The sequence below is a fragment of the Chanodichthys erythropterus genome, chromosome 20 (assembly GCF_024489055.1).
Source record: "Chanodichthys erythropterus isolate Z2021 chromosome 20, ASM2448905v1, whole genome shotgun sequence".
In the NCBI taxonomy this organism is placed as follows: domain Eukaryota; kingdom Metazoa; phylum Chordata; class Actinopteri; order Cypriniformes; family Xenocyprididae; genus Chanodichthys; species Chanodichthys erythropterus.
In genome coordinates this window covers 26,204,034-26,231,402 of record NC_090240.1, presented here as the reverse complement: position 1 = coordinate 26,231,402, position 27,369 = coordinate 26,204,034, and the positions used below count along the sequence as shown (strand labels likewise).

At 34.8% G+C, this 27,369-nt stretch overlaps 3 protein-coding genes across 14 annotated transcripts in view; 2 read left to right on the top strand and 1 right to left on the bottom strand.

The window, feature by feature from the left end:
* The window catches only part of ccdc30 (coiled-coil domain containing 30), a 28,039-nt gene extending 24,276 nt beyond the window's left edge, over nucleotides 1-3,763 (top strand). For 7 of the 8 annotated variants that reach the window (XM_067371023.1, XM_067371020.1, XM_067371022.1 and 4 more), the window contains 2 exons: nucleotides 33-97; nucleotides 1,593-3,763. In XM_067371023.1, the coding sequence (XP_067227124.1) occupies nucleotides 33-97; nucleotides 1,593-1,806 (279 nt within the window). In that variant the 3' untranslated portion in view covers nucleotides 1,807-3,763. The remainder of the gene's footprint in view (nucleotides 1-32; nucleotides 98-1,592) is intronic. The other variant, XM_067371024.1, reaches the window with a different exon arrangement.
* A 726-nt stretch (nucleotides 3,764-4,489) lies between these two features.
* Nucleotides 4,490-27,369, bottom strand: part of znf362b (zinc finger protein 362b) — a 57,747-nt gene continuing 34,867 nt past the window's right edge. Inside the window, exons 1-9 of one of the 4 annotated variants that reach the window (XM_067371968.1) lie at nucleotides 14,268-14,739; nucleotides 12,454-12,534; nucleotides 11,924-12,197; nucleotides 10,596-10,700; nucleotides 10,190-10,511; nucleotides 9,854-10,078; nucleotides 9,690-9,768; nucleotides 7,173-7,331; nucleotides 4,490-7,090 (exon numbers count right to left, since the gene is read on the bottom strand). In XM_067371968.1, the coding sequence (XP_067228069.1) occupies nucleotides 6,974-7,090; nucleotides 7,173-7,331; nucleotides 9,690-9,768; nucleotides 9,854-10,078; nucleotides 10,190-10,511; nucleotides 10,596-10,700; nucleotides 11,924-12,197; nucleotides 12,454-12,516 (1,344 nt within the window). In that variant the 5' untranslated portion in view covers nucleotides 12,517-12,534; nucleotides 14,268-14,739 and the 3' untranslated portion in view covers nucleotides 4,490-6,973. Of the gene's footprint in view, nucleotides 7,091-7,172; nucleotides 7,332-9,689; nucleotides 9,769-9,853; nucleotides 10,079-10,189; nucleotides 10,512-10,595; nucleotides 10,701-11,923; nucleotides 12,198-12,453; nucleotides 12,535-13,911; nucleotides 13,951-14,267; nucleotides 14,740-27,369 lie in introns of those variants that run through there. The other 3 variants (XM_067371970.1, XM_067371971.1, XM_067371967.1) reach the window with 3 other exon arrangements.
* si:ch211-112c15.8 (tumor necrosis factor receptor superfamily member 1A) lies at nucleotides 18,734-27,016 on the top strand. Of its 2 annotated transcripts, none has more exons than XM_067371335.1 (10): nucleotides 18,734-18,934; nucleotides 19,914-19,992; nucleotides 20,113-20,220; nucleotides 20,323-20,448; nucleotides 20,567-20,678; nucleotides 23,202-23,254; nucleotides 23,375-23,533; nucleotides 23,736-23,773; nucleotides 23,916-24,042; nucleotides 25,672-27,016. In XM_067371335.1, exons 1-10 carry the CDS (start codon nucleotides 18,905-18,907, stop codon nucleotides 25,989-25,991), a joined length of 1,152 nt encoding a protein of 383 aa, XP_067227436.1. In that variant the 5' UTR covers nucleotides 18,734-18,904; the 3' UTR covers nucleotides 25,992-27,016. The 2 variants fall into 2 exon arrangements, with proteins under 2 accessions (XP_067227436.1, XP_067227435.1); XM_067371334.1 differs by having other exon boundaries at nucleotides 23,733-23,773.

The window sequence follows — 27,369 nt, the reverse complement described above, 5'->3', positions numbered from 1 at the left end:
ACTGATGCTTTTATTTTGTGTTTTTATCTTAGGAGGTCAAGAAAATGTTTCCTTCTGGCGCTCATCATGATAGCCTGTTGCGGACATCAACTCCGAGGTATAATAACTTTTTTTCAGTCTTCCAACTTGATATTTCTGTTCCAAAATCTAGTCAAATCAAAAAATGCATGGCACGCAAAATATTGGGTAATATAATTTGTTTTTAATTACCGTAAATTTTTTTTTTTTTTTTTTTTTTTTTCATTAATTTTCTTTACCTAATTTTAAGTTTAGTATTCAATATACACTTCCGTTCGAAAGTTTGCGGTCAGTAAGATTTTAAGAATTTAATATATTTATTCAGGAGAGATGCATTAAATAGTCAAGTGACTGAAAATGTATAAAAATGTATCACTGTTTCCACTTAAAACATTTATAATAAGAAACGTTTCCACCAAATCAGCATATTAGAATGATATATGAAGGATCATGTGACACTGAATACTGGAGTAATGAAGCTGAAAATTCAACTTTACCATCACATTTTAAAATAAATATTAACACAGAAAAAAGTTACAAGTGTTTTACTTTATTTCTGATTAAATAAAAGCAGCCTTGGTGAGCATAAGAGACTTCTTTCAAAAACATAAAGAAAATCTTGCCAATTTTTTGAAAGGTATATCTTGTCTACGGAAGAGGATTAGGGCCAAGCAATAATAAAAAAATAAAACCATCTCGAGATTAAAGTTGTTAAATTTCAAGAAAAAAGTCGAGATAAAATGTTGAGAATAAACTTGTTAAATTACGAGAAAAAACTTGTTAAATTTCGAGAAAAAAGTCAGGATAAAATGTTGAGAATAAAGTAATTAAATTCTGAGAATAAAGTCATTAAATTATGAGAAAAAACGACTTTTTTCTCGTAATTTAATGACTTTATTCTCAACATTTTATCGACTTTTTTCTCTGAATTTCTCTGAATTTTTTCTCATAATTTAACAAGTTTATTCTCAACATTTTGTCTCGATTTTTTTCTCGTAACTTAATGACTTTTTTTCTCATAATTAAATGACTTTATTCTCTACATTTTATCTCGACTTTTTTCTTGAAATTTAACGTCATTTTTCTCATAATTTAACAAATTTGTTATCGTAATTTAATGACTTTTCTCGTAATTTAATGACTTTATTCTCAACATTTTATCTCGACTTTTTTCTCGAAATTTAACGACATTTTTCTCGTAATTTAACAAATTTGTTCTCAACATTTTATCTTGACTTTTTTCTCGAAATTTAACAAATTTTTTCTCGTAATTTAACGAGTTTATCAACATTTTATCTCGACTTTTTCCTCGAAATTTAACAAGTTTTTTCTCGTAATTTAATGAGTTTATTCTCATCATTTTATCTCGACTTTTTTTTTTTTTCGAAATTTAACAACTTTAATCTCGAGATGGTTTTATTTTTTTATTATTGCTTGGCCCTAATCCTCTTCCATACTTGTCTCATCTGCCATTTTGGATTCATTTTTCCACTGAGGCTGCAGTGCAATATGGGATTATTTTTCTGTGTCAGTAAACAAATGGTGACATCTTACATCTCAACATCTTGCTCTAGTCCACAGCCTGGGCTCTGTGACTCATGGGGAATATTGGATGCCATTCGCAAAGTCAAAGTGGGTGAAAGTGGAGTGAAGAGCCTGGAGATCTCCTCGTCTGTGCCCGTTTCACAGTCCACTGAGATAGGCTACCTGAATGTGACCTCACCTGTGGCTCCCAACAGCAGGTTAGAGCAGGAAGAGAGTCTCAGTGCCACAAGCGATGAGGCTTGAGGGAGTTACAAAGACTGTGAAATGCCATTACAGAGTTTGCCAATCTGAAAAGTCACTGGAACAGTCAAAGCTTAAAAATAAGCAACTGTGGAGGGGTAAAATGTTTAGATGTGTAAAATAGACAACTTGCTCAAGAAATAGTTTCTGTGGCACCATGACTGTGTGTCATGTTTTAGGTCTTTTAGTGTGAAGAGATGTATTCTTGCTCAGGCTCATATCACCTGCGTTGAATTCAGTTACATTGCCTTTGTGGCTCACATAGAGTCAGGCTAGAATGCATGAGATTTTATATCATTCGCAAACATGACACTTCATTGGATGCTATGGTCAGTAGCCTTGTCACATCTATAAGATGCCATATGTATTTTTTTATACATTTACCCTATAATGGTACAACTGTGGAAAAGCACTTAAAGCACTATTAATTTGTGTTCAGATGGTACCATCTGCAGGTGTTTACAGCTGAAATGCACTATTGCCTTTGGATAAACAGCAAGTATTTGAGATCAAGTTGAAATCAAGTGTTTGTTTGTTTTTGTGAGATTTGGTGTAAATGTCACCCGATACATTTTGAAACCCATTTATGTGTCAGCAGACCTTTTCTCATTTCTGTGCTGATTTTTAGGTGAAAAATTGGTAAAATGTTACACGGAATTGAGAGTACTACACTCCTTTGTAGCTGAAAGCACGTACACTATCATTTAAAGTTTTGCGGTCAGTAAGATGGATTGAAAGAAATGTATACTTTTATTCAGCAAGTATGCGTTAAATTTATCAAAAGAGAAAGTAGACTTGTACGTTGTTACAAAATAATTCTATTTCAAATAAATGCTGTTCTTTTAAACTTTCTGTTCTTCAAAGAAAACATATTAGTTTCCACAAAAGAAAATTATTTTTATCAGTGCTGAAAACAGTTATGCTGCTTAATGTTTCCACCAAATCAGCATATTAGAATGATTTCTGAAGGATCATGTGACATTGAATACTGGGGTAATGATGCTGAAAATTCAGCTTTGCAATCACAGTAATAAATTAAATTTTAAAATATATTTACAACAGAAAACATTTTTTAAATTGTCAAGTCACCTTTATATAAGCACTTTTAACAATATAGATTGTGTCAAAGCAGCTTTACATTGATAACTGATATTGACAATGACACTATTCTTTAAGAGCTGCTGTGCCACCAAAATAATGTACCAATGTCAAGTCAAATGTCAAGATCCTTTATTGTTCACAATATTACTATTTTTAGATCAAATAAATGCAGACTTATTTCAGAAACGTTACAAAATCTTACCAACCCCAGTCTTTTGAATGGCAGTGTATCTGTGTTTAGTTCACGGTGTAAAGACTATATCTATATCATCTTTTCAGTGGATAGTTGATCTTGCAACTTTTACATGTCCACTATTTTTTTTTTTTCAGTGAGAGGGCAAAAACTACAGCCATGTAATGACAGCATATTTATTTAGACTTCTGCTTATGTGTAGTATATGCTTAATTACTAATACAAGCAATGTGGTTGTGATGAATATTTTTCTGGTCTGCTGGTATTATTTGGCTACTGACAAAAATGCAGGCCTGGTAGCATTAGCAACCTTACGGTATTGTTTACTAATGGAATGGGGTGAAATGGGATTTTTAAAAATATTTTATTTTACACTCCCTTTGTGTTTTGTATATAGTCCTCGGAGACTGAAATGACCTGTGATCTGGGAGCAAAATCATCTGACAGATGAGAAATTGTATCACTTTGAGCTGTGGCAAAAGGATCAAGATCCTGCAGTTGTGCCTGTACATTATGAGAGCATTGTACATTGTGTCCTGCTGCTATTTGATATTAGGATGCAACTTTCACAAAATATTCCTATAGGGCTCATGTCATTTAAATTGCAACAGACATCAGTGTACATGGTACACACTGACAAAGCTTGTATTTTCTTAATAAACTTATTTTCATGATGCCTGTTTGATTGGTTACATCAATCTGAGATAAAAAAAAAAAAGACTTCATACTCAGAAAACATTCAAAACTACAGACTTGTACTGAAATTAAGCAACGCCAACAGCTGTTCATGAACAAATTATTGGCAACATGATCAGTGTTGGGGGAACACATTCAAGTTATGTAATCAGATTACTTTTTTCAGGTAACAAAATATCTGAGTTACTTTGTTTTCCTATTTATTGACTCTACTGTCCCCATGGTGAGACCAATCAGATTCAGTATTGCTGAAAATAACATGTATTCAATCTCACTTTATTAACCAATGTCTTTGCTGCTGACCTTTGATGATTGGTAACACTTTACAATAAGGTTCATTAGTTAAACATTTATTAATGTATTAACTAACATGAACTAACCATGAGCAGTACATTTGTTACTGTATTTACTAATCTTCATTAATGTTTATCAGGAAACTCCTGTCATCCTTCAAAAAAAACAAACAAAAAAAAAAAATCCAGAAAATCCCTGAAAATCATATGGTATTGCCGTCAAAGTAAAGTCTTAGATCTACAGACAAACAGGATTCAAGGTTCAATCTATGGAAGCTAATATAAGGAAGCAAATTTTATAAATATTGTGATATTTATCACAATGTGTTAACAGGCTCAAAACTGATTTTTTGACTCCAATGCATCTTAAAAAAAATACAAAGGCTCAGGTATAACAGTCTGAATTTAATAAACAAGATAGAGATACAAAGTGTTCTTGACATTGATATTTTCTTAATTCACCTATCAGTCATGTCTGTGCATATTAAACAAAATTTTTATATGGAACCACAATGCAAGACAAAGGAAAACGTGAATTATTTCAGAACATATATAACAATGTCTTACGTAATACATGTTAACAGTTAATTAATAACGATTACAGTGTTCCATGCGGAAAAAAGGCTTAAGAAAACCGAAATACTGAAAAACATCGACATGGAGGAAGAAAGAGAAAGAAACCGGTCTTTCAACGATGATAAAATTAAGGCGTACATGTAAAAATGACAAGGATACCTATAAAAACAATGATCAGTACTTACAGAAAAACAAATATTAATAGTTGAAATATACTAAACAGATACAAAAATGAACAAAGTACAGTATCTAAACCTTGCAATTTGCACTATTAATGAATACAGGGTATATTTTATAGCAAATGTACACGTCTTACTGATCTAAAGTGGATTTGAGGCTGAAAAGGCCAGGATTATACTGTAATGTAATAATCTATTCCCGGCAATGAGCTGAGGTTTTGTAGAAAGCACCAAGAAGTAGATCCTCATCAAATTGCTGTTATCTAAAATGGCGGTATTGGTCACATTCCCAAATATTAAAGAAGAAGAATTTGACCCAGTAAACCAATACTGTGTGATAAATCACCTATACTGTATATATATATTCAATATTACATATATTGGGGGGGATTTTGAGAGCATTTTTGTGAGCAACAACTTGGTCCTTTGCAAACAGACAAATAAAAAAAAAAAAAAAAAAAAAAAAAAAAAAAGTTTCCTAAATATACATGAATTGAACACAATAAGCTTAACAAATGACTGGTATGAATGACCACAAAAGTAAATGAATGTTGTAGAGCTGCAGTGTTGTGGCCTGTTGACATCACATAAATCACATACGGCAAGTATGATCACGTATGATCAAATTTGGCTAGAATAATTCAATAGACCAAGTGTGCTTTAACCCAGTAAGTAACATTTTAAACGGCTGCCAACTACTGTTAAAAACATGTTTTATCAGCTTGTATGCTGGTTTTGCTTGTCAGAGCAAGCATATATATATATATAAAAAAAATATTGTTAAACAGATTTACAGAGTTATTTATTTTGGATGAATTTATGTAACAGAAACGCACTGGTGGAAATGAACACGACTACATTCAAAATTCAATTTTTGACTTCTATATTTTCTTTAAACACCATTACTGATGTTTTGGTGTACAAACTTCCAATTTGACAAATAAAAAACATTTCAAAATAGGATTATATCAATCTATAAAACCCCTAAAACTTTCAGCTATCCATCGGTGTGAGTTAATGTCTCAAGGTGCTTTTACATCGTTTGTCTTAGGGAGAATAAAGGGAATTAACACTTAATGGAGTTCAGAGGTCACGTTACACCCTAAAGGTGTAATTCAGTTAAAACTGATCCCATGTGACACTTCTTCTGTTACATCACAACAAAAATCCATTTAATGGACATTATCATGATGCATTTATGCCATTTAATTTTTAAAAAAAAAATGACAAAAAAGGACACTTTTTCCTCAAAACACTGTGATTGGAAGGGATGACATTTGCATTGCACACAAAAAAAGGCCTTGTCTGAAAAAGTAAAACTAGTAAAACATCTATGATGCAAATTACACAAGCCATTATTTTAGAGAGCGTCATATCTTTTTGACCCTCTTTTATGTAAACTAATCATCTGGGGGATTTTTTTTTAATTTTTTTTAACAATTCCTTATTTGGGTCTCTTTTGCCAGTGTAAAAATACTGGGGCAATGAACATGCTCATAAAATCCACAAAAAAAAAGGACCTCAACTGTGCCACATCACGGCATACAGAACTCAAAACATCACTTTTCATTTCTCGACCATGACCTAATACCCCTTATAAAAGGATAATACAAGCTTAAAGTGGAAGAAGTGTCACATCCACAGTAAAATAAATCACAATATCCTGTTAAAACAAACAAGGAGTAGAAGTTGAGACGGAAACCAACAAAATCCGTCTGACTTTCTAAAACTCTCATAGCTGCCCAAAGCGAGAAGCTGCTCCCATTCTGAAAAGATTCATTTAGCTTTGAGCGAAACCACGAGGCTGAAAAAGTGCTTAAAGAGTATCTTTGGAAGTCTCCCTTACACACCTTTGAAACAAAATGTTAAAGTGATCACAATTCTGTTTTTGGAATAATCAATCAAATCCTTTTAGACTGGTGTCTGCAGTTGAATTGAACAATTCAGTTCAGACAGCAGTTGCTGAGTCTGTGGCCTATAGGCTTTATATCACTAAGAGCTAAAGGGGCAAAGACAATGACAGACTCAAACGTCCTCCGAGATCTCTTATCACATTCTTCTTTTTTCTCTACGGAAGACCATCGTGGCGAACAAAATACCTTCTCGTGGAAGAGAAACGTAAGGGAGGAAGCTCAAATAAGTGAAATGCGTATGGGGATGCTGGGAGATTCTGTTCTCTGTGGGGAATGGTGGCTGACGAGATGCTCCACCACAGTGTGTTTGGACATGTGCTTCATAAGGTAGGTCTCCTGAAAAACAGAAGATGGTGTTAGAATATGACAAGAGAGATATTTTCCCATATGTTGAGGAGGGAGGAGGATCGGTACTCACTGAGGTGTATGCGCGGCCACACATGCTGCAACAGTACGATTTAGCGTTCTTGATGGCATGTGCGGAGAGATGGATCTGTAAGGAGGCTGAGTCTGTGTAGGCCCGGTAGCAGTTTGGACATTTGTATGGCTTGTCTTTGTTATGTTGTCTCTGGTGAGACTGAATAGGAAAATAAATAAGGAAAAAAGTTTAATACCTATTAAGACAGTAATGATTAAAACAATACATATACACAAATATGCGGCATATAAAAAATTCTGTTTATATTATTTATTTATTACATTTGCACATTTCAATTCTGTATATGTGCATGTATGTAATATAATTTTATATATATATATATATATATATATATATATATATATATATATATATACATACACACACACACAGTCAAACCAAAATTGATTCAGACACCTTAAACATTTAATTCATAATTACAGTTTATTCACTATAGTTTAAAAAAATGGTAATAAAATATGACAAGATCTCAGAGTTGAAAAATTATCTTAATTATGTCAGATAACACTTCAGCAAAACATGGTCAGGTCAAAGTGCCTGAATAATTTTTATTAATTTTACTGGTAGTCCACTGTATGAAGAATTTTTGGGCATAATATGTCACAGTTTAATTTATTTTGCTATCCTCACTTACTTACATAAATGAACTATAGTGTCCTGCACCCACTAGTAAAAATGTCAAAAATGTCTGAATAATTTTAGTTTTGACTGTATATATCAAATTCAATCGCTATTTATTTTTAGATCCATCAACACTCAAAAAAAAAAAAAAAAAAAGTAAATTGCACGTAAGGCAGGTTTTGCAAGAACTTCTAAATCTAATTATAAAATTATTATTCCAATTCAATTTTGAAATATAATTATTTACACAGTTACTGTCATAACTTGTTTTCGTGACAAATGTATTTAAACACAGGTTAAATAATTAAGACATTACTAACAAGTAAATATAATTAATATATTTACTAATATATATATATATATATATAATGAATATATAAGCTAATATAGTGCATATATTTAGTGAAATGCTCCTCTCTACAGTTAATTTCTCTAGTGAACTAATATGCTGCGGACACTAAATGACTTGCCTGAGGTAAATGTAATGCTACATGTCCGTGAGATATTATTCTCAAGCTGCTTTATTGATGTCTTTCCTCAGTTGAAATGCATATCTAGATCGTCTGTTGTTCTGCGCTTTTTTCTGTTGTAGCGGTTAGCAAACAGCGTTGCATTACCAAGCGCCCCTTGTGGATTGGAGTGTGAATCGTCTGTGACTGACTGTATTTATCATCTAACTGCATGAACCAAACCCTGACGTCTGTACCGTACGGTTCGGAACAAACACACATACCGTTACAATCCTATGTTATATATACAGTAGTTAACATTTGAAGTGGATCAAAAAATTAATCAAAGTTGTCCTAAGAAGAAGGTTTTAGGACAACTTTGATGAAAGGTTTTGATCCACTTCAAATGTTGACTACTAATTATATATTATATAGTCTCTACATTTTGTACAATGTAACTATAAGCCTGCCTTTATTTTTAAAGGTGCCCTAGATTAAAAAATTGAATTTACCTCGGCATAGTTGAATAACAAGAGTTCAGTACATGGAAATGACATACAGTGAGTCTCAAACTCCATTATTTCCTCTTTCTTATATAAATCTCATTTGTTTAAAAGACCTCTGAAGAACAGGCGAATCTTAACATAACACCGACTGTTACGTAACAGTTGGGGTGTACGCCCCCAATATTTGCATATGCCAGCCCATGTTCCCAACATTATGAAAGGCATTACACGTCTGGATCTGCACAGCTGAATCAACAGACTAGGTAAGCAAGCAAGAACAATAACGAAAAATGGCAGATGGAGCGATAATAACTGACATGATTCATGATATCATGATATTTTTAGTGATATTTGTAAATTGTCTTTCTAAATGTTTCATTAGCATGTTGCTAATGTACTGTTAAATGCGGTTAAAGTTACCATCGTTTCTTACTGTATTCACGGAGACAAGAGCCGTCGCTATTTTCATTTTTAAACACTTGCAGTCTGTATAATTCATAAACACAACTTCATTCTTTAGAAATCTCTCCAACAGTGTAGCATTAGCCGTTAGCCACGGAGCACTATCAAACTCATTCATAACCAAATGTAAACATTCAAATAAACACTGTACTTACGTGATTAGACATGCTGCATGACGAACACTTTGTAAAGATCCATTTTGAGGGTTATATTATCTGTTTGAACTTTTTTTATGTTGTTTAAGGCAAGCGCGAGCTCTTGGGGCGTGGAGCACCAGATTTAAAGGGCCACACACCCTGAATCGGCTCATTTAAAGTGATGCCCCAAAATAGGCAGTTAAAAAAATTAATAAAAAAAAATCTATGGGGTATTTTGAGCTGAAACTTCACAGACACCTTAGACTTATTATATTACATCTTAAAAAAAAAAGTTCTAGGGCACCTTTAAGCTGTCCTCACCTGTAGGTTTGAGAGTTGTGTGAATGCCTTTTCGCATCCAGGCTGGGCACATTTATATGGTCTGTCACCAGTATGAATCCTTGAAAGCAAACACAGATATATTAATCTAAAGAATTCTAAACTGGTTTTATAGTTTTCAGTGGCACATGCACTACAGTGCTGACCTGGTGTGCTGTTGGAGGTGTGATAACTGGCGGAAGGAGTTCTCGCAATAGGAGCAGTGGTAGGGCTTAATGCCTAAGTGAATACGTAAGTGCTGTGCTAGGTAGGAGGCGTTGGCGAAGGACTTCGAACAGTGAGGGCACTTGTGGGGTTTGGCCTCCGTGTGGGACTTGGAATGAATCTGCATCTCTGACTTGTTGAAGAAAGTGAGCGGACACACTTTGCACCTGTATGAAATGCAAAAATGTAACAGCTGATTACTGAAATTAAAGTTTATGCGTAATACGAGATTTAATACAGGTCAAATTATATGATTCATTATTGACAGTGAGTTAAACCTGTATGTTTTTCCCTCTTTGGCGATGGTAACCGCCTGGTCAGGGCCTGAGGCCAGAAGCGGGTAGGGCACCACCAGCAAGGGGCCCGTGTTGTTCTCTGCTTTAATCTTCTTGCGGCCCCGTGGAGCTTTGGGCTGTGGTCCCAGCATCCCCATCAGACCTCCACTTTTCATGTGCTCCATGCCAGGACCGCTGGCCAGGCCGGAAATGGTGTTTAAGGAAGGTGCTCCGCCTAAGCGGTTCTGACTGCTGGATGTCGGGGTGGTCGGAGTTATAGCCTCAGAGGTGTTGTGGCTTTCAGTGCGCGATGACAGCGTGAGACCTGTTTTTGAACATCAAAAAGAAGGGGTCTATGGCAAATGGAAACTTAATATGACTTCTGTGTTTGTACGCGCATGTGTTCCACCTGAGCGATGATTTGCTCTGGAGGCTTGGTCCACTGCTTGTCGCATATGCCAGTCTTCCCATAACCCCTTCGCTTTCACCGCAGACTTGTCATCAATAGTCAGCTCTGAAATTATGTAAGAAAATAGCATGGATTTCACTACAGGGTCAATGACATACAAGAGTGTCCATGATAAAGAAATAGTTGCACTAAATGACTATGTGGTATTTGTTTTGCATATTGGTTGGACTACATGACTTTATTAAATATTAATAAGCAGTTATTAATGAAATATTAATGAAGCGGGTTGGTTAATTCTTTAATTCCTTTCTTTAATAATAATAATCATAACAATAATGTAATTATTTTATATTCTTCTATTGTATTGTATTATATATTATATAATTTTACACACTACTTAAGGTTTTCTTCTTTTTTTTAAAAAAATATTCTACTTTATGCCCCGATTAAAAAAAAAAAAAAGTATATATCAAAATATTTTTTATATATTGATAAAAAAAAAAATACTACAATAGTGTAGTATATTAATTTTTTTTTTAAATTATGATCTCTCATAAAAGACATCACTTGTTTCATTACTGGATGAATCAGCATTTTTTAAGAATCTTTTGAATGAATGATTCAATGACATACATTTTAAGACTCACTTGTCGCCACCTACTGGTGTAACAATGTAATGATATAATTTTTATTTGAAGCATAGGTTTTTGAATAGAGACCGTGATTTATTTTCGTTTTAAAATGCATAATATTTTATACGGTTATGCCTGTCGTTTACACTATGCCGGTCTTTCGAGACTTCCGAAAATGCTGCAGACCCAGTTTTAGTTTGTACCAAAATGGAGACTTTTAAAAACGATGCCGTGGCTGCCCACGTTCGTTCTGCGTATCCTTGATGACCGTGTAAACAATAACATGGAGACTGAACTGCAATCTTTGCTGGCTCTGTTGTCATTTTTAGCAGCAATTATGCAGTTAAACTCAGCATATTTTTATTACTTCAGCTGCCTATATGCACAAGAGGCAACTGTTTACACTTGTACGCACATGTTCAGTGTGCTTGAACAGTCATGATGGAGATGGAGATCGAAACGCTTTGGTAAACGCCAGTGTAGACGAGGATCATTTTCATTTTAAAATGCCGTTTTAAAACAAAAACACATTAGTGTAAATGAGGGCCTATGATTAATTGTGCAGTTCTAACAGATAAATGAACCAATTGGTGACCCACATAAAAGATTACTACATGTACTAAGATGTAAAATACCTAATGATGAAGCATTACACGTGAACTTTGTCATGATAATGCATGGAAGGGCTATCAGTACCTGCAATGGTGCTTGATGCTGGGCGGGCGTGCAGGGCGATGTCAGGCTGAGAGGAATTGTGGGCCTGAAGACCCGGCACCTGCTGCAGCTTGGGGAGAGACATCACATGTTGCCCACCATCTGAAGGTGGAGAGGCCACCAGCAGGGTCTGCTGAGAGGGAACAGTGGTGGGCGGCAAATGCGGAGGTCTAATCTTTTCAGCCATCAGTTGCTCTTTGATTTTGTCGATAAGAACCAGGTTATCCAGCTGAAAAAAGTCAGCGGTTAAGCTTGACTGGGGACATCACGTTACGTAAACCAACTGAACAAACATGGGGGGAAACTTTCATCAAGCTTTCAGTGCACGTCTTGGCAGACCACATTGGTTTTTACAGATTTGCAAACATGCTTATTGTCATGCTTTCTTATGTTCAGACAATCGCTAAATGCCACATAGTTTTGCTCTGTAATGTACAGTATGTCCAAGTAACCACCTGACTAGTACCACTACTGGTGCATGTCAGGCGACAATTATAAAACACAATACTCACTTGACCAGGCATAGAGGGAGGCGGTGGCCAGAAATATGGATTATTGAATCGAGGCTCTGCCATCCTTCTCAAAAAACAGAGCTAGAGTCAAAACACATATAACAGGTTAAAATCACAAATAGGCCTATAAGCTTGTAGTTAAAAACATATTTCTCAACTAAATCTCAAGAAAAGTTGAGTCTAGTTATGAATTTCTTACTAATAACATGTAAATAAATCATATTTATTTTAGTTTTGCATCTTTTGTACATTTTAGTAATTTAATAAAAACATAATACAGACTAGTGCAATATCTATAATATAAAGTACACCTGTTTTCAATCACATATCTATATTAATTTATTTCAACTGTATGTAATATGCTTGTGTTCTTATTACAAGTGTTCACAACTCTCCTACACACTTGATGAAAACGATTCTGTCATCATTGTCATCTCATTCCAATCTTCCATGTCTTTCTTTTCTAATTTTTTTCCATATAATGAAAGAGAATGGTGACTGAGGCTGTCATTCTGTCTTTTGTGTTCCGCAGAAGTCAGTCATAGTGGGTTGGAATGGAATGAGAGTGAGTAAATGATGACAAGTTCTATTTTGGTGTCAACGGTTCCTTTAATGAATGCCTTTACATAAATCTGTACATAAATTCACCATGCAACGCATATTTTCTATCAAAATGTCGTAATTACTTGAGTTGTTACTATTTTTTTTTGTTTTTACGACTGTGGCGGTTTACAACTAGTTAAAAATAATAGACTTTTTGGCAGAAACTTTTGTTAATAGTGTCAGAAATTAACTTTTTTTCTTAAGGGGCAATGCCCTCAAGAATCAAAATTTAAATTAATTATCTAAACTATTATGTTTTAAGTAAAATAAAACAACTTTTATTTTTAACCTTATTGTTACCATAGTGATTTTTTTGTTTGTTTGTTAACAAATTACTTGAGTCATCGTCAGCGCAAGTGAAGTGTCAAGAATTGTAATATTTGCCATGTGACTCATATCTGACTCCAGTTCTACTCTGCGGCAAACATCTGAATTTCAGAATTGTAATCGAGGGTTTTCAAAACTGTTTGGAAAGAAAGTGACAGAATTCAACAGACCCGTAAGATCTAAAGTAGAAAAATCCTGACCCCTCTTTACAGGAAAACAACAGTCACGAAACTTTTGCCATTTGTTTTCCCCCATACAGCAGCTGCACAACACTGTTATCTCGGTATCTACTGATTACCCAGAGCCTCTGACTAATTCCTGCACAATTTCACCAAAAACATTTCAGACAAAAGAAAAAAACAAAAATGGCAGCCTGTTATATTTTCATAAGGACGCCATATTCTGCAGAGCCCAAAAATTCACATTCGAGTAGGTCCATTTTTTTCAGGGAGGAACCGATCGATCAACGAGGTGTTATAAGTGTGGTTATAAGTGTGTGTGTGTGTGTTTGTTTATGAAGAATAGCACCTTTGAATTGCCCGGCCCCCCTTGAAAAAAAACTGACACTTCCGACAATCATGCCGTGCAAAAATGTCTTACAATTGGCGAAACGCTGCGCACGGTTGTGTAATTTTTACAACATCTGCCGTCCCGATCGCTTTATAACAGCGCTATAGCGAATGCACATTTCAACCATTAGTACATGCATGTACAATGCATTCAGATAATGCCATTTATAATGTTATATTTCGCTTTGTGCAACCTGTGGTAGATCAAAGGCGATAAATCGCTCCCGTCGAACAGTTATCTGTCGTACAATGCAATAATGTGCACGATATAGCTCAGTGTGGGCAAAAAGAAAAAGACGATATGAGCGCACAAACCTTTTATATCGATGTCAGAGTGTTTTTTCTCGCAGGAGAGGCTTTAATAAAGCAGTGAAGAGGCTGGATGTTCTCTATGCGCCTCCAGACAGCACAGCTTCCGGGTCAGCCTGTTCACTTCTGGGTGCTGTACTCCAAAATCTCTAATTTTAGCTGGTAGCCTTCATCTGAGGCTTTTTTGTTTCGCACAGATCATTGCTTTTAGGCTCAAGTAGGTGGTCAGTTATCTCCGCCTGTTTTAGCTGTGTACACTGTGCCTCTATTTAGAAGGGAGGCATTTAAGAGAACACAGAACTGAGACTTTCCCATTCAAAATTCACTATAGTAACGTGATTTACTATACTTATAGTTCCTACTATAAAATAATATTTTTAAATGAAAGGTATTTAAGTTAGCAAGTTAACCCAGAGTAATTTTATTAAAGTTGTAGTAGCTAGTTTGGTGGACTAGTTTGGTTGTTTTGATCAATTTAAAGGTGCAGTAAGCAATTTCTGAGACTCAAAACACATCCTTTCATTGCTCCGCCCCCAAAATGCATGAACGCAATGCAAGAGTGGATATCTCTTTATCATAGCTCATGTGAAGCAAAATAATGCTTTGTGAAAAATAAAGTAGATGACGAACAAACGACAAGGAAGAACAAAAAATTTGTAGTTTTGCGCAAAATGCGATATCCGTCGTGTTATTCCGTCATGTTTTCTTCCCTTCTTTCCAAAACGCGACAAACGCGTTTTTCCGCGAAGGGACGCTGTTTACAGTGGGTGGAATGGTGCGCTGTGATTGGTTGAGCGGATATATTGCATTCTGCATAGAAGGGAGAAAGAAGGGGAGAAAACATGACGGAATAACACGACGGATATTGCATTTTGCACAAAATTAATGAATTACTTTTCAATACCGACCAGATACAGTACTGATTTTGGCAGAAACTCTTCTTTTTTTTTTTAATGCTGTTAGCGTTTTGGAACCACTCTTCATATACAAGCAAGAGTTAGTTGTTAGTCGCCAGCAGCACAGCAGCTTCAAACAGTTGTAGATTGTCTACAAGTGTGTTGTGGTGTGTATATATACAGTACAGTCCAAAAGTTTGGAACCACTAAGATTTTTAATGTTTTTAAAAGAAGTTTCGTCTGCTCACCAAGGCTACATTTATTTAATTCAAAATACAGTAAAAACAGTAATATTGTGAAATATTATTACAATTTAAAATAACTGTTTTCTATTTTAATATATTTCACAAAGTAATTTATTCCTGTGATGCAAAGCTGAATTTTCAGCATCGTTACTCCAGTCTTCAGTGTCACATGATCCTTCAGAAATCATTCTAATATGCTGATCTGCTGCTCAAGAAACATTTAATGTGTACAATTGTACAAAATATTTCTGTACAATATTTCTTTCAGGATTATTTGATGAATAGAAAGTTCAAAAGAACAGTGTTTATCTGAAATCTAATCTTTTGTAACATTATAAATGTCTTTACTGCCACTTTTGATTGATTTAATGCATCCTTGCTGAATAAAAGTATTCATTTCTTTAATTTCTTTTCAAAAAAATAAAAATTCTCACTGACCCCAAACTTTTGAACGGTAGTGTATAATGCTACAGAAGCTTTGTATTTCAGATAAATGCTGTTCTTTTGAACTTTCTATTCATCAAGGAATCCTGAAAAAAAAAGTACACAACTGTTTTCATCATTGAAAAATATGTTTATTGAGCAGCAAATCAGCATGTGACACTGAAGACTGGAGTAACGATGCTGAAAATTCAGCTTTGCATCACAGGAATAAATTACTTTGTCAAATATATTTAAATAGTACACAGTTATTTTAAATTGTAATAATATTTCACAATATTACTGTTTTTTACTGTATTTTTAATTAAATAAATGTAGCCTTGGTGAGCAGACGAAACTTCTTTTAAAAACATTAAAAATCAGTGGTTCCAAACTTTTGGACTGTACTGTATATATATATATATATATTACATAAATTAAAAAATAAAAGTAATAATGTGCATGGATAAATAATTTATAATAAATACTACAATATTCCATAAAAAAAAAAAAACAAGAAATGTCAATTTTGATTTCATGGTGACTTTAAAAGCTTGAAGTTTAAAGATTTTACAAGTCCTACAAAAAGACACAGATAGACATTCTAATGAAATGCACTCTCGTTGACATTAAGTCATGCCTACATGCTTGGTGTGTTGGTGGTAGTAATCTGCACATCATAACTTCAAACCACAACTGGTGATTCATAAACTTCAAAGTTACAGTATTTCCCTTGATCACACTGGTAATCAGCAGTTTACCTTAAAGAACTATTTCTACCTTAAATTTAGTTTTATTAGTGCAAACTAATGTATTTAGGTTTGTTCAGTGATGTTAAATAATATTTAGATTTGAATAAACAGTTTACAACAGTTAGTTCCAGTTCTCGAATCTGATTGGCTGAGTGGCGTTTCCACAGCACTCAAGACTATTCGCTGTTTGTATCACTCCACTTGTCATGTTAGGGGCTGTTTACACGACACCGTTTTCAATTAAAATGGAAAACTTTTTATGCGTTTTAGCTGTTCATTTACACGACAACGGCGTTTAAGTGGCCTGAAATCGAAACTTTTGAAAATGGGTTTCAAAGTGCAAGTTTTTGAAAACGATACTGTGTTGTAAACTGCAAAAACGTGAATCTGAAAATGGTGACGGCATGCGTATTAGGTCCGCTGAAGTGTCTTGGAACGCGCAGCATTATTTAATATGTTGATGTAATTTTGATTGAAACAGGAAGACAGGGCGATATATATCGATCAGCCCCGCCCCTTTTTAAAAAAATAGCCAATAGTGTTTTGTTTATATCACAGCTCAGCCAGAACCGTTAAACTCAGTAAAACCTCTGTTTCCTTTTAATATCTAACCGTTTATCCTCAGAATCTTCTCTTTATCACTTTAAAATATAGCATTCTGTGCAGAATTCAAATGGGTCCGATACCTATTGGTCTGAGCCGTCTCGCGGATATGATCCACAAACTGTGCTCGCGCTGCGGCGGTTCACGTTACACTAACGCGAAAACGGACTTCATTCACATCTATAGAAAGCATATTTACACTGCTTGAATCGTTCCCTATTCTCTATATAGTGCACTATGTGTCATTCACCATGTTGAAACTAGTAAATGTGTGAACAAATGACTGATTTCAACCACAGCTTCAGTGTCTGTTGATAGTGTAGGAGGGGGCGGGACTTCAGATTCTAGAGAGCATTTGATTGGACAGAAGATTTGGTGAGAAGCTGAAGTGCGATGTGATGTCATGAAAATCCGTGATCCATTTTAGCGGAAGTGAGAGACTGTAAGTTTTGAATGCTTATATTTCCTAAATGCAAATTTTGTTTTGGGACACACCAGCTTATTCATAACATTAAGGCTAACATATTCATACTAAAAGCTAAAAAAACTTACATGATTTCAGGGGGACTTTAAGCCTTGTTTACACCGCACACATCTGAGGCACGTCACGGCTCTGGCGATGTTCCATCCTATGGGCGGTGCCAACTCACACCAGGAGCATTTTAGCAGCGAAACCACAGGATTCGCGAGACCATGTGATATGCCTGTCCTATGTTGTTTTGCTTGATTTTTTTTTTGTGTTCTAAAATGGGTAAGTTAAAAGTTTGTTTTTTTTTCCAGTTTAATTCTGTTTATTGTTGTGTTTTTGCTATCCCACATGAGTCTGCACTGGGTGTTTATTTTGAAATTGACAGGTTTTTGATCTTTTATTTTGTATTTACTGCGCTACTTCGAGGCGCCTTTTACACCCAGCAGGTGGCGACAAGTGATCTCTTTGTGGGTGAGTTATTGAATCATACACTCAACAGATTCGTATATATATATATATATAATGTATATGTTTAAATGTTATCACATGAAGCACATTTTAGGCCTAAAGCAGATACCAAACTACAGTGAGCTAGACCAAGAAGCAATTAGCCCACAACATGCTTACATGGCCCTAAGTGATCATAAAGATACAAGAGTACTAATCTGTCTTCTTTGCTTGGCTACAGTAGAGCATTTAACCCTCTTGAGAGTACCACCTAACCAAACTAGCATAGTTTTACTTTATAAAATCAAAGTTTTATTCAAAGTTGAGACCACACCATTCAAACTATAAAAAGTTTACAGAGGAAAAATGAAAAATTTCCTCCACTGGATGTCACAGTTTCAAAATGTTTGATTTGGTTACTCATAATGTCATTCGTTTTTATTTTTTACGTTATAGAATGTGTATTAGCTTACGATAAAATTGATGAATGCATAAGGATACGTTTATTAAACAAATGACAAACCAAACGTTCTTCAGCCGTACCACGCTGAGGTTACTGGTCTGACGTGTTTTCCTGTTTCTCATCTGTCACACTCTCTTACATCTTGTACATAAAGCTTTGTGTGTTGGTTACTCACTTTCCTGTCTGCACAAATAATCTGTCAGAGTGAGGCAGAAGGTGGATGCCACAAATGCTGACATGAAGCAGAATTGGAATATTTCATGTTTTCATCAATTTGTAAGTCTATGAATTCAAACCGTACTGTTACTCGTCATTCATGACTCTTTAGCTAAAACTGAACGTCTCATCATGACTGTGTCAACACTGTGTTTTGATTTGGTAAGTCCTCAGTTCTTACCAGCAAATCTGTTATTGCTTTTCTTTAGACATGTATAATTGCTACATTTCCTTATTATAAGTGTTTGTAAATCATTCTCTCTGTTTCAACTGTTATTTTTTTTCAATTCTGATTACAGGTTGTTGAGAAATAACTTCTCAGTAACCCCCATCCTGTTACAATAACCAGTCCTTTGGTTACATGTTATTTCGACTCGTTTGATTAACCTCAATGAAAATAACACATATGTGTAATTTAACAATGCAGATTTATATGTACATTTTCATATACTTAATGTAATAAATAATTTAAGTGTGATAAAGACAGCACTTCACATATACATTGAAGTATCAACATTGTTTCCCCTGAAATAAAAGACAGCTGTTGATTTACTCTAAGAGTACAGAGCTGTCACATTAATGTGAGTGGCGTACTCAGATTATTCAAAGAATTTGATGAGAAATATTTGAGTTCATACTGTAATATATGACTTGCTTCTTCAATTTGAGAACAGTTTGAGACATTGTTGAGATTGCATGTAATTTTTGGTAATTACATCAATTTCATCCAGCTTTGGACATAAACACATCCTCAAACATGTCAAGCTAGCAGAAAGAATACAGAAAGAACCCTTTGAAATTAGCCAAAAGTGGACTTAAAAATTGTATCTTAATTCTAATGATCTAATACATTGTATTTCTTTTTCCTTCTACCCCACCCTTTTGAATTCATGCTGTTTTGTATTATTATATAATATATATTTTTCTCACATTCCACAAATTGTAACAGATAGCAAATATCTACCGCTACTTAGCCATGATAATTTATATTTTGCGAAAGGAGTCCCTTATTATTCAGATAATATCTGAATCGATTGTTAAATATGGTGGTATTTCATATGTTCAGAAGACATTGACAGATTGTTAAACCTCATGTGTGTTTTTTAACTTTATTACAGTTAATTTTTTTATTTTATTTCAGGTATTTATACTATTTATAGCCTCCCAATGCCAATGCCAATTCAAAATAGCACTCACAGCAGATGGAAAATGTTCAGCAGGTAAGCAGAAATACCTCCCCACTGTTTGAAATAAAAGTAATAGTAAAACCACAGTGAAACACACACAAAAGATGGACCTCTACCTCTTTGGAATAAATATTTTATCTTATTATTTTGCAGGATATTACAAAAAAGGACACGAGTGTGTGATGTGTAACAGTGGTTCTTACACGAACACTTCAAATAGATTGTCAAAATGTTTTTCATGTAGAAACTGTGATAAAATTGGTGAGTAAAATATCAGAATACTCTAGGTATTGTCATTTATATAATTGTACCAGGATGACCTTTAAATCGTAATGTAAGACTCTGACAGTCATGGTTTTACAGCTCATGAAGTAGAGAATACCACCTGCACATCAACACAGAACCGAGTCTGCGTTTGTAAACCTGGGTTTTACAAAAGACATGATGGTTTCTGTGCACCCTGTCATGAATGCTCACACTGCGCAGAATGTAAGTACCATAAAGGAAGTTAAACTTTTGACCAAGGGACACAGATGCTTTAAAAATTGCTGAACATCTTGTAGCCAGGAAACTGTGACTGAATATTGTTTTTCCTTTTATCTCTCAGGTTCGAACTGTAAAGAGAAATGTAACCGACAAACGACTACTACAACAACCACAACAGCAGTTTGTGGGATTGGCTATTTTCTGGATGGTGGAAAATGCCAAAGCTGTGTAAAGTATGTGGTAGATTTTGAATCTTCCTTTGAATCTTGATTAATATTTGGTAAATTACTACTTATTTGTGGAGAATAAGGATGTTTTGAAAGTTTTGGTTTGATTATTCTAGGCTTTAGCATGTAGGTTAATGGGTTGTGGTTTTCCTGTGCATAAGGTTTAGCATCAGCATCAGAATTTCCTGCATTTGTGATCGTTTACTAGAGGTGTGGAGCGGATCCATGTTTTTCTGTAACAGTTGCAAAATTATTTTTAGGCTATCTGTATTCGAATAATTCCGGACATGGGCGGGGCTTTAACCGGAAGTTACAAATTCGTACGACCTCACTCGTATAATTCACACGATTTGTCTGAACCCCAGTGACGGGTAGGTGTAGGGACGTGGTTTGGGATAGGTCATTCGTACAAATTCATACAAATTTGGCAACTTGTAAAATACACACAATTTAGCAAAGAACATACGAATTCGTACGAGCGAGGTACTAATTTGCCACCTTGTAAAATACGTACAAGTTGCTGTAAGATCGGGTTGGGATCAAAGAGTATGAAGCTGAAGTAAGTGCTTCCATCCACCTCCATCCATCATAAACATACTCCACACAGCTCCAGAGGGTTAATAAAGGCCTTCTGAAATGAATCGATGCGGTTGTGTAAAAAAAATCCATATTTAACAAGTTATGAAGTAAAATATCTAGCTTCCGCCAGACCGCCTTCCATATTCAAGTTACGAAGAAAGTGTAAACTGGCATCGCGTCAGTTAAGCTTTTTCCGTAAGTTGTATGATAGGCGTTGGACGTAGACTCTAAAAAATGCTGGGTTAAAAACAACCCAAGTTGGGTTGAAAATGGACAAACCCAGCGATTGGGTTGTTTTAACCCAACTGTTGGGTTAAATGTTTGCCCAACCTGCTGGGTAGTTTTATTTAACCCAACTATTGTTTGAAAATGACTATATGGCTGACTTAAAATGAATCTAAAATGAAATTAAAATGTTCATTTATTAAACATATTAATACATGTTAATTTTCAAGATATTTTGGGTTCTTTTTAAGTAAGCAATACTGTAATTTTTAAACAATAGTTGAGTTAAGTAAAACTACCCAGCAGGTTGGGCAAACATTTAACCCAACTGCATGGTTTAAACAACCCAATCGCTTGGTTTGTCCATTTTCAACCCAACTTGGGTTGTTTTTAACCCAGCATTTTTTAGAGTGTAGCATAAGCTTTTTGAGCTGCAAGAGTTTTACACTTTCTTTGTAAGTTAAATACGGGAGGCAGTACTTTATTAACTTCTTTCTGATGTGTTCATCAGAAAGAAGAATGTCATATACACCTAGGATGGCTTTAGGGCTCAGTAAAGATTGGGGAAATTTTCATTTGCAAGTGAACTAATCCTTTAAATGTAATTTTTTTTTTTCATAGGTTTCATTTACCAAATATGCCTTGCATAACTCATAAAGTAATAATTTTTTATTATAATTATAAAATTTGTTGAAAAAGCTTCTGATCATAGTCCCTTTAAGACAAGTCATTTCACTCGGCAGCCATCTTTGAAACGCCTCTCGGGCATCCTGGGCATCATGCAGCTCCAAAGCTGTTTGCCAAGCTTTCGATTAAATTTCATATTTGAAATCACCAATGAAATCTGACAACAACTGTCTCATTTTTTTTTTTCCAAACGCTCGAATCATGACAAAAAAACAGTTTTTTTTATGCTGGATCAAGCTAATGCGCATGCGCAGACCTAAATGTGCGTCTCTTGTGCCTCATTTCGGAGGCGCGCGTCTGACTGTTTCCATAGAAATCGGTGATTCTAACGGCCGCTGAAGTGACGCGATGACTTTACCAGTCGGCGATTGGCTCTTATTTAGAAGGCGGGACTTATTCCGCCATATTGCGCGTTACGCTTTCTCCCATTCAAAACAATACGAGTGACACGTCTTGTGTTATCCTATAGTCTTTGTTCTGATTAAATAATACTAAATAAATAAATTGAAAAATCCTACAAGGTAAAAACATTTAAATAATTATATCAATTAGTAAAGCGTGTATGATGTAGTACTATCTTTGTTGATATCACTTGTCAAAGCTCTGATTTGTGAAAGATGCGTGACAACGATATTATGTATAATATCATGCTATGCTATCCCCTGGCTCAACTGTTATTCATCAAACACGAGGAGTGACTGTGTCTCCTGAATATTTTCCCTATTATTCGGTAGAATTTGTTTTTTGTTTTGAAGCCATTTTCCATGCTTTTCTGAATAAGGTATATTGAGCGTCAGGCACATCTCTATTGTTTACCCATGATATTAGCAATAAAACACTATTTCAGTTTCCACCACACCAAAGAATAGAATAAATTATTATATAAGCCTGTGAAAATGTTTATGTGGTAAATATGTTGATTATTTTATAGATACATTTTGCAGACATTTTTGCAGACAAAATTATTTTAAGGCACAATAAATGTTAACTAAGCTATAATTGTTTATAAATGTTATTGCTTAATGTTATTTGTTTCAGGTTTAGCTGCAAGAGTGACTCCTGTAAATCTTTTTGTACCACAGTTGAACCAGGTAGCCTATATCACAACATCCTAACATGCATACTTAGAAATATTTATATATGCGAACCATATAAGTAAGAAATACTAATCTGTGTGTGTGTGTGTTTATATAAACTGTCCCTTATCTTAGACATCCCTCACCCGCTGTCGCCGCTGTATCTCATCATTGTGGCCTTATTGGGTGGTCTTCTCTGCCTATTTCTCATCTGGCTCTGTAGACAAAGATGGCTTTGCTGCCGAACCAAAAATGTGCATGTTGACAAACATCCAAACATTCACATTCAACCAGGTTCATATACATTTACATGTACTCGATTTGGATTAAATGAAGCTTGTCAGAGAGAAACAGTTTAATGTTGGTTTTGTTTCTGTTAATTTTTTGGATTTGACAGAGAGTTCATTCTTAAAACAGGAAATGCACACTGATTTAAAAGAATTGTATGGTGTCATATTCCAAATAATATATTCAGTGAAACTGTCTTTTTTAGCAGATCAACCTAATGACGTAATCAGCATTCCCATAGCAATGGTTTGTAATTTTTATTTAACATTTTTCTGTTATGCACAATGAAATTACAAGGTAGAAATGTTGTTTAGGATTATTTTTTCCATGATATCTGACATTTTAAGTGACAAGCGTCACACTGATAATCATTTGTTTGTCTTTAAAGGAAAGAAATGCCTCAGCCTGCAATGAAACCAATATCAAAATACCAGTGACCAGCTACCCACACAGCGTCTTCAGTGGAGACTTACAGAGCATCATGGCTCCCCTGATTGCAAATGGAAATCCAAAATGTAATTATATAAAAAATTAAGATATTGCAAAACTTAATAAATTGTAGCTTAGGTGTAGTTTGAATCTTATGATTGCTTTTCTGACCATTTCAAGTCTTTCTTATCCATTTGTCAATCATGTAGGCGTATTAAAAATTGTATGCTACGCCTGAAAGCTAGGTGATCGCAATCAAAGTCAAATAACTTCTGAGAACTGTCTAATCAGATAGTAGTTTCTAATAACTCACACGCTTTCACGTACTTCTTTGTCAGTGTGGTAGAAGCCTCATGAACTTCATGTTGAAAAGGGCAATACAAATTGCTGATTAAATACAGCAGATAATTTTCAGAGTGGGTGCGAATAAAAAGAAAAGAGGGATTTTTGTTTTAGTTCTTACTAAATAGCCTTAATATTTTTTACCTTTTATTAATTAGGCACACATAAAAAAAATAAATAAATAAAAAAAACCTGAAAGATACAACTGCATATTAAAATTGCAGTTAAAAGTTCTTATTACATGGCTCTCAGAAAAACTTGATTCTGACTGGTATATTGGGGCATTCAGCAGCCTTATATTGGCTAAAACACTGTATATCCCAGGGGAAACACCTGTGAAAAATCAATATGGAAAATTCCTTCATATCAACACAGTACATTGGACTCTATTTTTAGTGACCTGCAGAGGAGTTCAGCATAATACCATAATATTGTTGAAATGTTCCTCTTGTTGCTAGACTGATTGTTACATTGTAATGAACTATTTGTTTTCTAGCAGAAACATTTAGCAGAACAACATTGTTTTGGTTGTGTTTTGGTTGTGTGATTGTGCGGATGAATATGGTTCTTTCTTATAACTAAGAAAAGAGACAGAGATTATCCTACTACTCTCTTTAAACCTTCACTACAGGGCTTACAAGATATAACCAATGGAAAGGCTGACTAGCTGACAACATTACTGTAGCTATACCCATTAACCAAAATAAATTCCAGCACAACGCTACAGCAACCCATAATGAAATGATCCGTCACAATAGATCATGCTTCACAATGAACTCAGTCAGAGAGCCACATATGAAAATGTATCTGTTCAATAAAATACCTTATTCACCTGTTGAGTAATAAAACGCAATCGCCATTACAACATTTCAAATCCCTTAGTTCTTGCTATCTCCGAAAACCCAAGCCAATATTAATTCTCGTTTTATCTCGTTCACTTTTTGCCAGCAGATTTTCCTCTATTCTGCATTAAAAAAAAAATAATAATTTGGATAACTCCCCTAAGGTTAGAGATTAGTCAACCTTCTTGCTCATTGTGACAACTCTCACAACATACATGTTTCAAAGCAGCCATAGCAAGTTTACTCTATTTACGGATATGATGAGACGCGCACGGGCGAGTGACGACTGTGGTCTAAAATATAAACATCATTTAATAATAGGCTTACCATGGTGAATCGGGGTTGAGGGTTGTTGATGTATTGACTCATTCATCTTGAACAAAAAAGAGTTACATAGTGTACCAACTCAAACATCAAAAGCAATCAACATGAGATTTAACCTGACAGCTTGGGGTTTCTTGACCTTTTAGACTCAACCATTTACTTTGGATAATCTGTATCTAAAGGCCATATCTACATATTTTTTTCCAGTAATGCAGGTGTTGCAGAAGGAGTCCTGGCCAGCACCAGTGCTCTACACCATCATAAGAGAGACTCCCGTGACACGCTGGAAGGAATTTCTGCGACTGCTTTCTGTGTCAGATGATCAGATGGAACGGATCGAACTGGAGGCAGGCCCATCCTATCTAGAAAAACAGTACCTGATGCTACGACTTTGGAGCCAGAGCAGTGGCGCGAAGCTTGAGAATATCTACTCAACGTTACACTACATGAACCTGTCAGGTTGCGCCCAGGAACTGCAAGAGAAGCTAGAGCAACTGCAGGCAAGCATGCAATCTGCCTCATCTTGACACCATCTCCTCGTGTGAGGGCTGCAGTTGAATTTCGCAATCATTTACAGGGAACTCTGCACAGCAAATGTTCTGTCTTCTGTACTTTTAACAGGAAACGCTCAGTCATGGATACAAATATTCATCTTCATGAATTGTTTTATTTAAGCATAATAATAAAGTCAAATAATTATTAAGCACATAGTGGCTTTGTAATAAGTGATTATAATCTTTGGTCACATGAATCTGCCTTGTGTCACTATACTGTACAAATGTGAATATTTAAAGAGTAAGTGACCAATTCTGAGTTTGAGATGTCTTAACTGAATATTTTAAGATATGTCAGAGCCATAGTTTTGTCTCAAGATCCACACGGCCACGCCAGTAATTTTTTTAAGGCTCGTTTATAAAAGCTACTTAAATGTCTTAATTTAACTAAGGCCTAGTCCTGGCTGTGAAAGCAATCCTTTATCATCCACTATTAACTTAAGAAGGTACTGTACTGGTTTTCAGGATAAATAGGTAGGTGCTTAAATGTTAAAGGTTATTATAAGTCATATTGTACTTGGGCTAGTATTACTTGACTCACTTTGTCACACCACTGTATATTTGTTACTTTTCTTAATAAAACACAACTGATGAATGTGTGGAATATGTATGGCTCAGATACTGACAGCAATGTGTAGTTATAGATAAAAACCGTGACAGTGAAATTGTCCTTGCTGTGCAGAAAGAGAAAAGTACTGACATTAAGTTTAGTTAATGTCAGCAAACATTTGCTGTGGCCTCTGATCTAGGAAATTCCCCTCATGTGGAGGTTCATCTATACTGTTTAAACCACAATTGAAGATCAAAAGGATTTTTACTTTTTTTAAATTTTGTTTTTCCAGGCTTGAATACTACCATAACCTAGTTGTTGTCAGTTCGAAGAAACGTATGTTCTCTGGGAAATGTGAAACGTTACCCCTCAAACCCATAACTTTAGTTATTTCAAATGACATTATATTTATTCGTTATTGTGATTATTAAATAAATATGAAACTTGGTGGATTTTTTTTTTTTTTTTTTTTACTTGCTCATAAGCATATTGTATGAATTGCCTTGTTAAATGTATTTTTTTTTTCCAAAGAGTAAACCAAACAGTAATAAATACTTTTTACTAAAAAAAAAAAGAAGTATTTTAATGTAAATTAATGTAATGTTCTGTTAAAATTAAAAACATTTTAGTGTTCAAAAGGTTCTGAGCAAACATTCCAGCAGTAACGTCACAGAGTGAATGCAGTCAAACTTATCCGAACCAGTAAGTAGCTCATGTTTTTGAGAAATTCGATAAAAGAATGACTCAGACTACATTTGCTTTGTTGGTTTTTCCATACACTGCAGGCCATCAGGAAAACAG

What these genes read in the sequence shown, in the direction of transcription:
- si:ch211-112c15.8 (XM_067371334.1), top strand. Translation starts at nt 18,905, where the DNA reads ATGACTGTGTCAACACTGTGTTTTGATTTG. An exon ending in TAGAAACTGTGATAAAATTG is followed by an intron (nt 20,221 to 20,322) that starts GTGAGTAAAATA and finishes ATGGTTTTACAG; the next exon opens with CTCATGAAGTAGAGAATACC. An exon ending in TTGTACCACAGTTGAACCAG is followed by an intron (nt 23,255 to 23,374) that starts GTAGCCTATATC and finishes CCCTTATCTTAG; the next exon opens with ACATCCCTCACCCGCTGTCG.